Source organism: Chelonia mydas, chromosome 6 (genome assembly GCF_015237465.2).
Source record: "Chelonia mydas isolate rCheMyd1 chromosome 6, rCheMyd1.pri.v2, whole genome shotgun sequence".
NCBI classification, from domain to species: Eukaryota; Metazoa; Chordata; order Testudines; family Cheloniidae; genus Chelonia; species Chelonia mydas.
This window is the reverse complement of record NC_051246.2, coordinates 18,644,614-18,659,609: the sequence shown is the minus strand read 5'-3', so window position 1 is coordinate 18,659,609 and position 14,996 is coordinate 18,644,614. Positions and strand designations below refer to the sequence as shown.

Here is a 14,996-nt window from a genome sequence, read left to right as displayed (position 1 = left end):
GGATAATATGACTAGGGCACTGCTTAAGCATTTCCACTCTAACATAGTATTGGTTGTAGACGGTCAGACTCTATCCTCCCTGCTGTTTTGCGGCCCCTAATCAGACATTGCAGCCCTGCAGCCTCCTTATTACTCCGCAAGTAATCTCACTGTGTTCATGATCAAACACACACTTCTGCTTGCCTGCTGCAGTGATTTCTGTTGCTTCTCTTTCTGCAGGATCCCCAGGGCCGTCATGTCAAAACGTACGAGGTATCCCTGCGAGAGAAGGAATTCAACAAGGGTCCCTGGAAACAAGAGAATGTAGAGGCTGAAGCGTCCATGGTAATTGCAGGTCGGTTCTTCCTTATAGAAGATCTTACCTACCACATCTTGCTTCAGTGGTGATGCTTCACCTTGTTACAGGTACTCTCTAACAAGGCTGTCTGCATTCTCCCTTTCTGCAGTGCCCGAGCCCTTTGGAGGAGCTATCATCATTGGGCAAGAGTCGATCACCTACCACAATGGCGATAAATATCTGGCTATAGCTCCACCCATCATCAAGGTGAGAGAGTTTCTTTCTAGAATGCTGTTCCCTAGGGCCTTGGATACGGCTGCTCCTGGGGCCTGGCTCCCTTGCACTTCAGTTTCAACCTTGTGCCTAGGTGCTGCATATAGTAAGTTCTAAGGCTCACCTGTACTAAGGGGTCTCCAGGCTGGGATTTTAAACTGCTCTCTCACCCTCGCATATCTGTGGGATGGGACTCCTCTACTCCCAAGTGACAGTGTAGGGATGTGCCCTTTGGGTGCATGAATGGGTGTCTGGTACAGTTGTTGATCCCTGTCTTCGGGCACTTGAGGGATGTGTTCTGTGTTGAAGAAGGCGTGTGCCTGGTCCCCTTATAGCCAGATATGGGTGGGGCTGCTCTTTGCTTTGAGTGCCGGGAAGAATGCTGTAAAGCCAAAAGTCTGTTGGGGCTCTGGGTCTGCAGAGAAAGAAATACATTAGGTAGCAGAGTGAGGTTCGGGCACTGACCCAAGCCAAAGCAGAGATGCAGCTGAAAGGTTCACAGCAAAGGTAGGACCTGTAGCAGTGAAAGATCTGAAGCTTGAATACAACATTGAGTGTGAGAGAATGCTTGGTTTGGCAAGAGGGGAGCCCAGGTGGGGTGTCTGAGCCAGGGGGTGTGATCCTAGTCAGAGGGGTATGATTCCTGGGTGCAAGCTATACAGGAAGCATCAACTAGATCACAGAGGCAACAAGGGGAGTGAGTGTGTGTGTTAGACTGAAGGAAAAGCAGAGCTATGATCAGAAGATCATTTGAAGGCTGAGACAACAATGGGCTAGAATTGTGGAAATAGATCTCTGGGGAAATAGATACAGGCATCATGGCTTGAGTGGCTGACAGGCTGTCAGCTCAGGCTCTTTGGATGCCCATGCTTTGATTTGTGCTGCATTAGTAAGAAAGGTAACATGCTGCCTGGGAGTCTCTCTGGGCCTTGCCCTGCGGACCTAGCACAGGCACATCTGCCCTTAAAGTCGATGGGAGATTTGCTTGGATAAGGGCTGCAGGAGCATGCCATTAAATCCCAACCCAAATAGATGATGCCCAGCTTCTGGTCATGCCGTCACTCAGAAAACCACTTGCTCAGAGTCCTGAGGCAAAGCTGGCATGCAGCTGTCTGGGCCCAAAACAGCATCGGGACAGTTCATCTGCTGAAAGTGCTCAGTCAGCGGAATCGGGGTTTCTGAGGGGGTCGCTCCTGAGCTGAGAATGGGCCTAAGGCGTTTCAGCCTGACCTGTAATTCCTGAGACAGTTCTGAGTAGTTGGTAATGTGGAAGTTCCACCACAGACTCACATATAAGCACTGACACAATATAATCAGTGGGGAGTCAAATCACTGTCCCAAGGAGCGAGCGGATTGCCACAATGGTCAGGGGAATACACCACCTCACGCAGGATTGTACTGTTGGCCATGTGCGTTGTGGGCATATTCACTCTTCTCTGCTACATTTGGCATTGGCGGCTGCTGGGAGCTGGATACCAAGCTAGGGAGCCCAGTAACTCCAACCACTTTCTCTGCCTGCAGCAAAGTACAATCGTGTGCCACAACCGTGTGGATCCCAACGGATCCCGTTACCTCCTGGGGGATATGGAGGGCCGTCTCTTCATGCTGCTTCTGGAGAAGGAAGAGCAGATGGATGGCACAGTCAGCCTAAAGGACCTGCGTGTGGAGCTGCTTGGAGAGGTAGCGCTCTTCCCCCTTGCTGCTGTGCTACGTGTTGTCTCTGCCTAGGGAATTCATGAGCTGCAAGCACAGCTCAAGGACTTAAATGGAGAGAAGCGAGTCTCCACTGTGACTGGGGTGGGGTGGGGTTTAATTCTCTGCTATTTTCACAGCTCCTGAGGCACCAGGATTTATGGGGAGTGACCAAGTGTGGGTCCTTTGCTAGTGTCCCCACCTTCAGGGGCTGCATTGTGGCTGGTGCTTTGGTCAGTCATTGAGGGGAGCATGTACTCTTTGATGGTTCTCTAAAAGGATTTTATTTCAGGCTACGGATCTTAACCTCCTTCCAGGGGCTTTCCCATGGAGCTGGAGTTTGGGATTGGTGTTTGCAGGGTAGGGGGCCCTGCTCTGGCCGGGGGCTTTCCAGTGGGCTTGAATTGTATATCTGCTACAGGCCTCTTTCCCCCTAACCTGCTGGTCCATCTGTCTCCTCGCCTAGACATCCATTGCAGAGTGCCTGACCTACCTAGATAATGGTGTTGTCTTTGTCGGCTCTCGGCTTGGGGACTCCCAGCTTGTGAAGGTGAGAATAAGTCCTCTCCTGATCTAGTTCTATCTGAAGCCACATTTGTTCACCTTTCCCCTCCCTGCTGGATCCCAAGAGGTGTGGATGGATCAGGGGAGCCTCTGCCTTTCTTCCCATTGCCTCGCCCAGGCCTCTCTGCTCTGTTTGCTGGAAGTTTGGTTCTGTTATTGACAACAGGTCAGAAAAAAAAAGAGGAGTACTTGTGGCAACTTAGAGACTAACAAATTAAGTTTGTTAATCTCTGAGGTGCCACGAGTACTCCTCCTTTTTTTTTGCTGATACAGACTAACACGGGTACCACTCTGGAACAGGTTGCATAAACAGGCTCAGTCAGTATTTATGAATCAGATTATTAGTTACATATTGATACAGCACAGTACAGAAATACAGCCTTCCTTTCTGTAATTACCAAACTGATCTGCAGAAATGTTCTTGATTCACTCCCAACTAACTCTCAAAACCTCAGCTCCTTATGTGCCTTGGGTCTTTACAAAGAGAGAGAAAGGAATTCCTTTTTCAACAGCCTAATTACTTGTGAAATATCCTTTATGGTATTTCAGTGTACATGATTTGATAAGTCCATAGACATTTTGAACCAAGTTGTTGTTACAGAAAACATCTCTGATAACAAGCAAATCCTGATGAATTAAAAACATCTCAGTAGTTTATTATCTTATCAATCACAAAACATATCTGCAAGTATCCCTCGTCAGTCACAAGTGGTCTCTTTTCTTGGTTTCCTAGACATCTGATGACTTTTTCTGTGGGTTGACAGGATCACAGCAGGAGATTACACACATTCCATCACTTGGTCACACACAAGGTTCAGCCTGTGCACAGAGCACATTTAGGTGTATAGATACAGAACACCAGCACTTTGATTCATGCCCCACAGTGTTCTGGGACTTACGTACAAAGCGTTATGGGAGTTTCATATCTGCTAGCAACTCTGGGTGCTCCCTGCATTTACTTTGGGAGCTAATGACTTTGTGTTCACAGCTCAGCGTGGACAGCAATGAACAAGGCTCCTATGTAGTGGCCATGGAAACCTTCACCAACCTGGGCCCCATCGTGGACATGTGTGTGGTGGATCTGGAGAGACAGGGTCAAGGGCAGGTAATATTGGCTCTGCTTTCCCTTTGTCGGTGCTGAGTGCGTCTGCTCCAGATGGGGCGTGCCCACTGCAAAGGGGGGATAGACTGTGCTCCATGCTGAGCATCCAAGCTGCCCTCATCTGAGCTACTACACAAGGAGATGCTGGAAGGGAGGATAGGTAGCGCTTGTGGGGTATTCTGTGTTAGGAGCAGCAAATGGTGGTGCTTTGAGATCCATTGCGGGAAGGTGCTGTGAGTGCATAGCAGGAGTCTTAGGGTGGCTGCTTCCCAGGGATTCCTTCTCACAAGGGAAGACTAGAGGAAAGTTAACGGGTACCTCCTCTTTCTAGCTGGTCACGTGCTCTGGCGCCTTTAAGGAGGGCTCCCTGAGGATCATCCGGAATGGGATTGGGATTCATGAACACGCCAGCATCGACCTGCCAGGAATTAAAGGTACATAAATCCATCGGGAGCGTAGAGCATACGTGCCAGCCTTCAGCTCTGTCAGCCTGTTCTACAAATCCATGTGGTTGTGACCCACAGCTTCAGAGGGGACTGGGAGACGTGTCCTGCATGTTGGCTGGGCAGGGTGTGGGGTGTGTCAAGGGGCATCTCCCTAAGCTTTTTGCTGAGATGTTTACTCTGAGTAATATTGGGCTCTTTCCTTGTGCAGGCCTATGGCCCCTGAGGTCCGATTCACACCGTGAAACTGACAACACCTTGGTGCTATCCTTTGTGGGCCAGACCAGGTAAGACTCTGGGGTTAATGCTGAGGCAGGCTCTGGGCTTTGCGCTCTGCACCCAGTTAATGAGTTCTTTCCTTCTTGTAGGGTTCTGATGTTAAACGGGGAGGAAGTGGAGGAAACTGAGTTGACAGGATTCGTAGATGATCAGCAAACCTTCTTCTGTGGCAATGTGGCCCATCAGCAACTGATCCAGGTACTGGTGAGGCCAGTGGAAGAGGAGGGCACTTCTGGCTGGAATGGAAAGGGCTGTGAGGTATCATGGGAGGAGGCCTAGAGAATGTGTTCCCAGTAACAGGGATGGTGGCAGCGTTTCACCTGGGCTGAGTGTCATTGACGGTGAGTGTGCCCTGCATCTGAGCTGAAGTGTTTCCCACTCCCCCAGATCACCTCTGCCTCCGTGCGGCTGGTCACTCAGGAGCCCAAAGCCCTGGTGAGTGAATGGAAAGAGCCCAAGGGGAAGAACATCAGCGTGGCTTCCTGTAACAGCAGCCAGGTGGTAGTGGCTGTGGGGCGAGCACTCTACTACCTGGAGATCCAGCCCCAGGAGCTCAGGCAAATAAGGTGGGTGTGATCCCCTTGCCCTTGTCTCGTTCCTCTGGCCCCCAGCCTGGTTAGTGACCTGTCCATTTCCTTCCTGCCTGCCTGCCTGCTAGCTGCACAGAGATGGAGCATGAGGTGGCCTGCCTGGACATCACCCCACTGGGGGACTCTAATGGCATGTCCCCTCTGTGTGCCATCGGCCTCTGGACTGACATTTCGGCCCGCATCCTAAAGCTGCCCTCGTTTGAGCTGCTGCACAAGGAGATGCTGGGAGGAGGTAGGCACTGTTTGTGGGGCATTCTGTACTGGGAGCAGTGAACAAAGCTATGTGTGTCACTTAATGAGGCCTTCTCTTTTTTCCTAACCCCTGCAGAGATCATTCCCCGCTCCATTCTGATGACCACCTTTGAGAGCAGCCACTATCTTCTCTGTGCCCTTGGAGACGGGGCTCTCTTCTACTTTGGGCTCAGCATTGAGACAGGTGAGTACATGGCCCTTCCTAGTCTGGCTTTTGAGGGGGACGAGACTCAGATGCCCTTCTGAATCCTCTCTCTGATCCCAAGTGGGCTGGCCTGTGATGATGATGGCCCCTCCCCGCTCCATCCTGGTCAGGCCACGCTCCGACAGGACAGGGATCTCACCCATTTGTAATAACCCTGACATCCCTTGGGAATCTGACAGGCAGCTTCTGTTCAGATACTCAATATAATCAGGATTCCTGCTACAGAAGGGGGATCACCCCTTGCCTGCTTTACAAGGGAGGGCTACTCTTCCCTCTCCTGGAGGGGACATGAGGTGGCTCTTTGTGTGAAACGCTTTGACAGCCACCCTCTGCTGACAGCATGGTGTCTCTGGCCTCCATGTGGGCCCCTTCCAGCCAGTGTGCCTCGCGGCTTGATCCCACTCTTCCAAAAGCTCCCATCCCCTTTGGTTGGGCAGCTCCTAACACTGCTGCTCCCTTGCTATAGGTTTGCTGAGCGACCGTAAGAAAGTGACGCTGGGCACCCAGCCCACCGTCCTGAGAACGTTCCGTTCGCTCTCCACCACCAATGTCTTTGCCTGCTCTGACCGCCCCACTGTGATCTACAGCAGTAACCACAAGCTGGTCTTCTCCAATGTCAACCTCAAGGAGGTGAACTACATGTGCCCCCTCAACTCAGATGGCTACCCCGACAGGTGAGCACGCTCACCCCATGTCAGAGGGGTGGGGCTTCTGGACTCTGCACTGGCCCAAGTGAGGTAAGGAGCAGTATGGCTGGAGGGTTCCCAGCTGCATCCTTCTACCTGATCTATTGTCGAAAGGGCACAACACCCCCACGTGCATTCCCTGCTCAGACCTGGCTGACAAGAAGGTGGAAGGTGACGGCATGTTCAGTGAGCAGTATACTCAGAGGCCAGCTTGCAGCTGCATGGAGAATGGGAAAGGGAAACCCTCCTCCAAATGCGATCAGACCCGCTCCTTTTCCTCACTCACACATAACAGTCCAGCTCTTTTGCTGCCCTGATGGTGTTGAATGAGAAGACACTTGCCATTGCTTACTTTGTCCCTCCCTATATACCGGCACTGGGTTCTTCCGCCCAGGCTGGGTCCCAGTAACCCTTAGTCAGGAGATCAGTGCTGTGTTAGTCTAGCTGTTCTCCCAGCATCCTAGCTATGCAGAGCCCTGGAGTCAGTGGCTTCCTCTCTGGGCACCTGGTTTACAAGCCTGATCACTGACAATCTCCTTTCTTTACAGTCTGGCATTGGCCAACAACAGCACTCTGACAATCGGCACCATCGACGAGATCCAGAAGCTGCACATCCGCACGGTTCCCCTCTACGAGTCGCCCAGGTGAGCAGTGGGGTGTTAGGGTTTCTGGGTCTGCGCCATGTGTGTGATTGGGGAAGGACGATGACATGGCTCGTCACTCTTCAAAGAGGAGCCGCCCCACCTTTCCACTGGTGTGTGGAAGTGGTGAGATGGATGAATCAATGAGATTGGTGGCTGGCATTCTGAGAGCAGCCTGGGGGCTGTAGTAAGGAGATGTCTGGGAATTGAGCAGTTTAACAGCCTAGTGTCCCAGGAGCCTCTGTGTTCTCCTTAGCCTCAGACGTGCTCTCTCCCCTCCCGCTGAGGAGTCCTTGCTCACACGGCTTGTTCTGTTTATCCTGCAGGAAAATCTGCTACCAGGAGGTGTCTCAGTGCTTTGGCGTGCTTTCGAGTCGCATTGAGGTGCAGGATGCCAGTGGGGGCACCACTGCACTGAGACCCAGTGCCAGCACCCAGGTGAGAGGAAGCTCTGGGAAGGCATGTGGGCTCGGGAGCTGGGCCACTGGATTAGCGGCTGTTGGAAACATGACTCTTCAAGCCAAGTGGTGATACATATTTTCCTTGACCATCTTGTCATCCCAAGGTTGAGTATGTGGACTCCACTGCCCTACTCCATGGCAGTCTGGGCAGGAGGGACGGTGGGAAAGGGGGAGGGTGGGACTCTAGTCTTAGACTCTCTTGAATCTTTTTATCTCTAGCAGACTCTGCGGCTTCCCCTGTCACATGTTCCCCTTTTCTCTCAGACCAGAGCCCCAGATCTCCTTTGTTTCCCTGGGTCTTACCATTCAGATTGCTCATTAGATGGGATTGCTGATCCATCCTGGGCTGTTTCCTTCTCTCCATGGCTGAGACAAAAGTCCTCTCAGAAGCTGCCATGGAAACTTCCATGTCATCATTCTGTACCTTTCTTAAAGGTCTCTGAGGGGGAGTCCAATGTGCTCATGTGCCCCTGAGCAGCTACGTCTGGATTTTTCCATGGGAAGAAATGTTCCCCCCACATCGGTGGCCGATTTGGCCAAGGGGCTTGTCTGGGATCTCATTCATCTTCTTACCCCTACTCTGCATTTCCAGCTTTCTTTCTCTTTCAGCCTTTCTGCTCTCCCAGTGTGCTAAGCCACTGCGAGTAGCTTGAGGGTGTGATCACTCTCTCTGTCCCAGGCCCTGTCCAGCAGTGTCAGCTCCAGCAAGCTGTTTTCCAGCAGTACCGCCCCGCACGAGACATCCTTCGGAGAGGAGGTGGAGGTGCACAATCTACTCATCATAGACCAGCACACCTTTGAAGGTACCAACCCCAACCACTCCCTTCTTCCTGCCCCAGGAGGGGGCTCAGCTTACCTGCTGAACACTTTCCCTTGCAATGCACATGCAGCAAAGGGGCATGGATGAGACCAGCAGCTCTGTGAAAAAGAGGCTTTATAAGAAGGAAAGGCAAAGGGATGGGGACTCCTGGAGGAGGGTTGGGTGTAAGGCCGAGGGGGTTATACTGAGCGGAAGCACAGACTGGCAAAGAGGGGGTCTCTAGGGAAGTTCTTGGCTCTGTGACTTGGGCACATGGAGCAGGCTCTTAGTTCCTTTTGATAAGCTGGTCCAGTAGTGTGGGAGGGGAGAGGGCTCTTAGCCACAATCCAATTGCTTTTCTCTTTTCTACACCCAGTGCTCCACGCTCACCAGTTCCTGCAGAATGAATACGCCCTAAGCCTGGTCTCCTGCAAGCTGGGCAAGGACCCCAACACTTACTTCATTGTGGGCACGGCCATGGTGTATCCCGAGGAGGCTGAGCCCAAACAGGGTCGCATTGTAGTCTTCCACTACTCAGATGGTAAGAGGGAGAAGGCTGAATTCCTGTACGGGGTCCCTCTCCTGGCAGAACTCCAATCATCCAAGGGAGGTCACCCCCTAAATCCAGATGATTGGGAATGGACATCACTGCAACAGGCACCTTGGCTTCCCTCACAGACCTGCTGACAGATGGTTGCCAGCTGTCCATGAGAAAGCTTGTGCCCCCAGGCTCTTCTGCTGCTTGGGAGCTTTTGCTTTGCTGTGAACCAACCTCCAAATTATGGTACTTCTCCCCATCTCCCATTAGGATACCATAATCCTTCACCCTAACTTCCTTCCAGAGCTGGAGTCTGAATCCCATGGTCTTTCCAGTCTTATCTCTCACATCCTTCCGCTACTGTCACTGGGCCAGCAGCTGCCCACCGACTAGCTGAGAAATGGACTTAGCCTTTCTAGGGAGAGAACAGACTTGAGTAGAGCATCTTGTTTGGGTTCCACAGAGGGTCTTGTAGCTGCTCTTGGGGGGCACAGAGGGTAACCAAAGAGTCTGTTGGTGCGTTCCAGGGAAACTGCAGAGTCTGGCCGAGAAGGAAGTGAAAGGGGCTGTGTATTCCATGGTGGAGTTCAACGGCAAGCTCCTAGCCAGCATCAACAGCACGGTAAGGCTCTTGCAAGGCCCTGGATATCCCAGGGAACAGTTTTCTCCAGAGTTGGGAGGCGGCTCAGCCACAAGATTGAAAGAGCTACTGTGCTGTGGTGCGCTGGGCTGCTATGTCCCTCTAGTTTTTCTGTGCTGGCCCTGGCTCACATGTCTGTTCCCTCAGGTGCGTCTGTATGAGTGGACGGCAGAGAAGGAATTGCGCACGGAGTGTAACCATTACAATAACATCATGGCTCTCTACGTGAAGACCAAGGGGGACTTCATCCTGGTTGGGGATCTGATGCGCTCCGTTCTGCTTCTTGCCTACAAGCCTATGGAGGGTAACTTTGAGGAGGTATCGATACTCTTTTACCCAGGGTGATCCTAGGGTGGTGGGGGAGGTCTCGATCCTGTGGTACAGCAAGGGGCTTTCAGGAAAGGGAGAGCAGCTTGTGGGGTGAGGAGAGGGCAGTTTGGCCAGAGGAGAGCCAACAGAGCTGGGCTTCCCATTCTTATGGACACTGCGCCTCAAAAAGGATCTACTGAAGCCAGCCCTCAGAGTAGCCGCCGTGTTAGTCTGTATTCGCAAAAAGAAAAGGAGTACTTAGTCTCTAAGGTGCCACAAGTCCTCCGTTTCTTCTTGAAGCCAGCCTGTGGCAGATCTCTGTGGGCTCCTGTGAGACAGGCTGCTGGAGGATCTGGTTCAGTGTCACAGGCCTTGAGGAAAGGATGCTTTGCGTGATATCTGGTGCCTGCCATGGGGCTGGGAGGTGGGTTGTCCTGGCTTCCTGTGGTGGGATCCAGGATGGGTAGTACAAGGTGTCCTGATGAGAGACCAGCCCCCCTCACAAGCAACATGAGTAGTCCTGCCAGGATCCTTGTTACGTTCTCGGGGTAGGGAATGTACTGCTGGAGTAGCTGGCTCTCTGGTGTAGTCCTTCCAGGGATCAGCCTGCTTTTCCATCCAAAGGCCCCACCTTCCTAGGCTCCTCCAGAAAGAGCCACTTCTGCATGAAACTGGCACAGAGTCCCTCTCCTGGGGAGATGGGATTATGATCCCATCAACTGGAGTTTGTGCTGTGCTGCTGCTCCGCCAAGTGGCCTTGTGAACATGCAAACCTCCTTCCTCTAGCTCTGACATGGGCTGGCGCTTCCTCCTTCCACCTGACTTCATTCCTGGGCTCAGAGGGCTAGGTGGGATCCCTCCATGCCATTGTAACCTTGGTGTTGGGTGGGGCAGGGTGGCTCCATGAGGATATCACCTTGGGGGCTCACAGCAGGGCCTTATCTCCCCTGGTGTGTGTCATCCTCTTTAAGATTGCTCGAGACTTCAATCCAAACTGGATGAGCGCCGTGGAGATCTTGGATGATGACAACTTCCTGGGAGCAGAGAATGCTTTTAACCTGTTTGTGTGCCAGAAGGACAGGTAAGCTGGCTCTGGGCATGATGCATTGCTGGGTGGTGGTGGTGTGGTACATCCTATCATCCCCTCCCTTTACAGGTGGGTGTTAGCTGGCAGGACCTGCCTCTCTTCTGTGTGTGGAATGTGGCTGTGGGGAGGTGCATTTGTTAGCTCAGAGTACTGGGATGGGGAGTGTGCTTGCGTGCAGGGGGACATGTCTCTGTGGTGCCTCTGGTCTGTGTTCTTACCCCATTGCCTACCAGGGTCCTTGCATTTCAGTGCTGCCACGACCGATGAGGAGCGCCAGCACTTGCAGGAAGTGGGGCTGTTCCACCTGGGGGAGTTTGTCAACGTGTTCTGCCACGGCTCCCTGGTCATGCAGAACCTGGGCGAGACGTCCACGCCGACGCAGGGCTCGGTGCTCTTTGGCACGGTCAACGGAATGATCGGTAAGGGGAGAGCTCCTTGGCTGCCTCTCGCCCTGCTGCTAGGGCCTGTTGTGTGGGGATCTCAGATCCTGGAGGGGCACTAACATGGGCCTTGAAAAGAAGCTGCCAAAGTGGATTCCATAGCAGAGCCCTCCTGGAGCTATTAGTTGGGCTGGGCAGATTGGTTTTTGCTGAAAAATTTAAAATATTTGCACAGTGTCTGCTTTCATCAGCAAACTTTGATTTTTTGGGGGCAATCAAAATACTTCTGCTAAAAATATATATATATATGTTTTTATTTAGAAATGCTGCTGCGATGCTTCATGTGAGATGTAGTTGTTCCAACTCGCTTTCCTTGGCTGGATTCCCCAGCCTGCCTACATGTCCCATGATGTGCTGCCATCCCTCTCCAAGAGGGGGACACTGTGGTGCATCATGGGAGATGTAGTCCCATCAGGGAGCCCAGTCTATGTGGAATGGGAGCATAAGGTACCTGAACCACAGCTCCTGAGAGGCACCAGCTTTTCTGGATTTTAATCTTTTCACTTTTGAATTTTTGCTGAAAAATGAAGTTTTCTGTGGAAAATATGAAAGAAAGTGATTTTTTTTTTCACTTCCATTTAAATTTCCTGAGTTGGGGGAGCACTTGTGACCATCTCTACCCATTAACTGCCAGGCAAGAGCCTGCCATTCCCAGCCTGCTGGAATCTGCAACAGTGTGGCCCAAAGGTTGCCAGAAAACTGGCATCGAGCCCTGCCCCTCATTGCCCTCTCCTCTCTTGCAGGGCTGGTGACATCGCTGTCGGAAAGCTGGTACAACCTCCTGCTGGATATGCAGAACAGACTCAATAAAGTCATCAAGAGTGTGGGCAAGATCGAGCACTCCTTATATCCTTCCCCGTCCTCCCGTTCTGCGCCGCCTTCTCTAGCAGATCTAGGAGCTTAGCAATGAAGGTGCCTTTTACAGTGGCAGTCACCTAAACCGTGACTGTTAGGCTGTGCCATGAGTGGGATAGAGGCTGGCACAGCGAATGCTAGAACGCTGACACATGAATTGATGAGCCAAAGCCAAGAGTGACTTTCAGGAGCCTGGGTGGTGGGAGAATTTATGGAAGTTCACCAGATCTTTGTGTTACTGTGACCCACTGTGGTGAGCTCTGATCACTTGGACATGGTGTCCCTGGCACTTCACATGTATAGTAGGCAGGCAGAGCTTTGGCACCTATACGCTAGGGCAGTGGTCACCAACCCATCGATTGCAATCGACTGGTTGATCCTGGAGCCTTAGCCAGTCATTTGCGACCTCCAGGCTGCTAAAAGTCCAGCGGTGCAGTGGGGCTTAGAGGCTGCCTGCCTGCTATGGTCCCATGCTGCTCCCGGAAGCAGTTGGCTGCTGGCATGTCTCTGCGGCCCCTGGGGGAAGGGGTGTGGGGAGGTGGCTTTGCGCGCTGTCCCCACCCCCAGCATCGTCCCCGTTCCCGGCCAATGGGAGTTGCGGGGGTGGCGTTTGCAGGTGCAGGTAGCGCATGGAGACCCACTGTCCCCCTCCCCCCCAGGGGCTGCATGCAGAGATGTCCCAGCAGCCAGCTGCTTCTGGGAGCAGCATGGGGCTACGGCGGGCAGGCAGCCTGCCTGAGCCCTGATACGCTGCTAACTGGGAGCTGCCTGTGGTAAGCGCCTCCGGGCCAGACCCTGCACCTCACACCCCCTCCTGCACCCCAGCCCAGAGCTCCCTCCCAGACCCCGCACCCCAGCCCAGAGCTCCCTCCTGCACCTAAACTCCCCTCAAGAGACCCCAACCCCCTGCCCGAGCCCGGAGCCCCCTCCTGCACCCAAATCCCCCCAAGAGCCCACTCCCCCACCCCCTACTGCATCCAAACCCACTGCCCCAGGCTCAGCCAATGCACACCCCACAGTTGAGAATGTTGCACTGATTTGTGACAATCCCTGAAGAATTTTCGATCTATAAACCACAAATGACACTAATAATAAGTAAAACTCATGAAATGTTCAGTGGATTCTATGAGATTAGGTGCAGTGTGACCACATGACCCCTGCACCCAAACACCCTCCCAGAGCTTGGACCCCTCACTCCTGCACCCCAACTCCCTGCCCCAGGCTCAGCCCGGAGCCCTCTCCCACACTCCGAGCCCCTCGGCCCCAGCCCAGAGCCCGCAGCCCCTGCCCCAGCCAAGTGAAAGTGAGTGAGGGTAGGGGGAATGGAGTGAGCAGGGTGGAGCCTTGGGGAAGGGAAGGGGCCTCGGGGAAGGGAAGGGGCGAGGTAGATCGTGGGTTGATCTTAAGTTCAAAAAGTGATCTTGTGCGTAAAAACGGTTGGAGGCCACTGCGCTAGGGGACTCTACCAGTGGGTAGGGGGAATTTTTTGAGCTGCTTTGCAGAGTAGCAGGATGAATTGGGCACTCTGTTGTATTGCAGTCGGGGTCAGGGACTCCATTGGGCTTGGCACAGTCCTTGCCCCAGAAAGCTCACTGTCTGTCTGTCTCTCTGAAATACTGGGCCATGATGTAAATCAAATGCTGCACTGGTCGTGGATGTCGCATGTATGTGTGGGAAATGGGGCAGTGTGTGTCCTACGAAGCTGCTCTGCATGCCTGGGGGGTGGAGTTCTGTTCTGAGTGGTGTTTAAGGGAGTCTGAGGATGGTGCAGTTTAAGTGGGTTTTGTTCCTTGATTCTTGCTTCCACCTGGAGATCATTTCACACTGAGCGCAAGACGGAGCCAGCCACAGGGTTCATTGACGGTGACTTGATTGAAAGCTTCTTGGACATCAGCCGGCCCAAAATGCAGGAGGTGGTAGCAAACCTACAGGTGAGATAGGGTTTGGGTGTGAGAATCGGTGAGCAGCAGAGGATCTTGGGAAACTGATCTCTTTCACTAATCTTTTGAATGGCACTTCTTAACCGTGGTTCATGGAGGGGTGCTTCTGTAGGAGCTCTGTTCCTCCTCTCCCCCCAAGTCATGCTGCTGTAACACATCTGTCCCTTGTTGCAGATTGACGATGGCAGTGGCATGAAGAGAGAGGCCACCGTGGATGACCTGATAAAGATCGTGGAGGAGCTGACCCGGATCCATTAATAGGATTCGGACTCATCTCCTAGCATCTTCCTCCATGGTAGAATATGGAGTCTCTTCCCACCTGCAGCCAGGGGGTCCCCTAGCCAGTTGCACTATGACACCAGAGGCTGCTGTTATCTTCCCGGGTGGAAGGGGAGAACCTCTGAACTGAAGCCATCTCGCTAGGGACTTGGGGATGTGATTTTTGGCTGGGCATCCTGTTGTTTCCTGCTTGGGTTCACCAATCCTGTGGACCTCGGCTCCCAACCCAGGACTGGTCATGGCCGATTGCTCCCATTGGGTAACTGCCAGCGCTTGGCTGAAGGGTCACCCCTTGCCTGGACTTCCCCCTTGACTCACTTGTTCACTGTTGTCTTTAGTATCTTTTTATTTGATTTTTCTTTGATTGATTCAGTGTGTTTTGAAGTGGAAGTCTCCTGCACCCCCTTTTGCCTCCGTAATGAGGATGGGCTGGAGGCTCTTCTCTGGTGCTGGGAAGATGGGGGAGATACCTTGCTGGCTTGGGGAGATGCCTGTTTGTCTGGGTGGTGAAGCTCAAAGGGTAGAAAAGGTCTCTCTCTCTCCACAGGATTTGTGGTGTGCTCAGGGAGGAAAGGTCAGGAAAGTGAAATATCTGTGGTTTGGTTTCTGAGTTTTACCAAATAAAGTAAGAGTCCAAGAGGAAA

The 14,996-nt window shown here is 52.7% G+C and overlaps 1 protein-coding gene across 1 annotated transcript in view; it reads left to right on the top strand.

Moving 5' to 3' along the window:
* The window catches only part of DDB1 (damage specific DNA binding protein 1), a 22,920-nt gene extending 7,924 nt beyond the window's left edge, over window positions 1-14,996 (top strand). Inside the window, exons 5-27 of the mRNA XM_037899415.2 lie at window positions 220-334; window positions 447-544; window positions 2,072-2,230; window positions 2,709-2,792; window positions 3,795-3,911; window positions 4,240-4,342; window positions 4,563-4,638; window positions 4,720-4,828; window positions 5,018-5,196; window positions 5,289-5,452; window positions 5,549-5,656; window positions 6,144-6,351; window positions 6,912-7,007; window positions 7,331-7,442; window positions 8,145-8,268; window positions 8,641-8,805; window positions 9,330-9,424; window positions 9,590-9,760; window positions 10,723-10,832; window positions 11,088-11,257; window positions 12,022-12,124; window positions 13,941-14,064; window positions 14,248-14,996. Of these exons, the coding sequence (XP_037755343.1) occupies window positions 220-334; window positions 447-544; window positions 2,072-2,230; window positions 2,709-2,792; window positions 3,795-3,911; window positions 4,240-4,342; window positions 4,563-4,638; window positions 4,720-4,828; window positions 5,018-5,196; window positions 5,289-5,452; window positions 5,549-5,656; window positions 6,144-6,351; window positions 6,912-7,007; window positions 7,331-7,442; window positions 8,145-8,268; window positions 8,641-8,805; window positions 9,330-9,424; window positions 9,590-9,760; window positions 10,723-10,832; window positions 11,088-11,257; window positions 12,022-12,124; window positions 13,941-14,064; window positions 14,248-14,331 (2,874 nt within the window). The 3' untranslated portion in view covers window positions 14,332-14,996. The remainder of the gene's footprint in view (window positions 1-219; window positions 335-446; window positions 545-2,071; window positions 2,231-2,708; window positions 2,793-3,794; window positions 3,912-4,239; window positions 4,343-4,562; window positions 4,639-4,719; window positions 4,829-5,017; window positions 5,197-5,288; window positions 5,453-5,548; window positions 5,657-6,143; window positions 6,352-6,911; window positions 7,008-7,330; window positions 7,443-8,144; window positions 8,269-8,640; window positions 8,806-9,329; window positions 9,425-9,589; window positions 9,761-10,722; window positions 10,833-11,087; window positions 11,258-12,021; window positions 12,125-13,940; window positions 14,065-14,247) is intronic.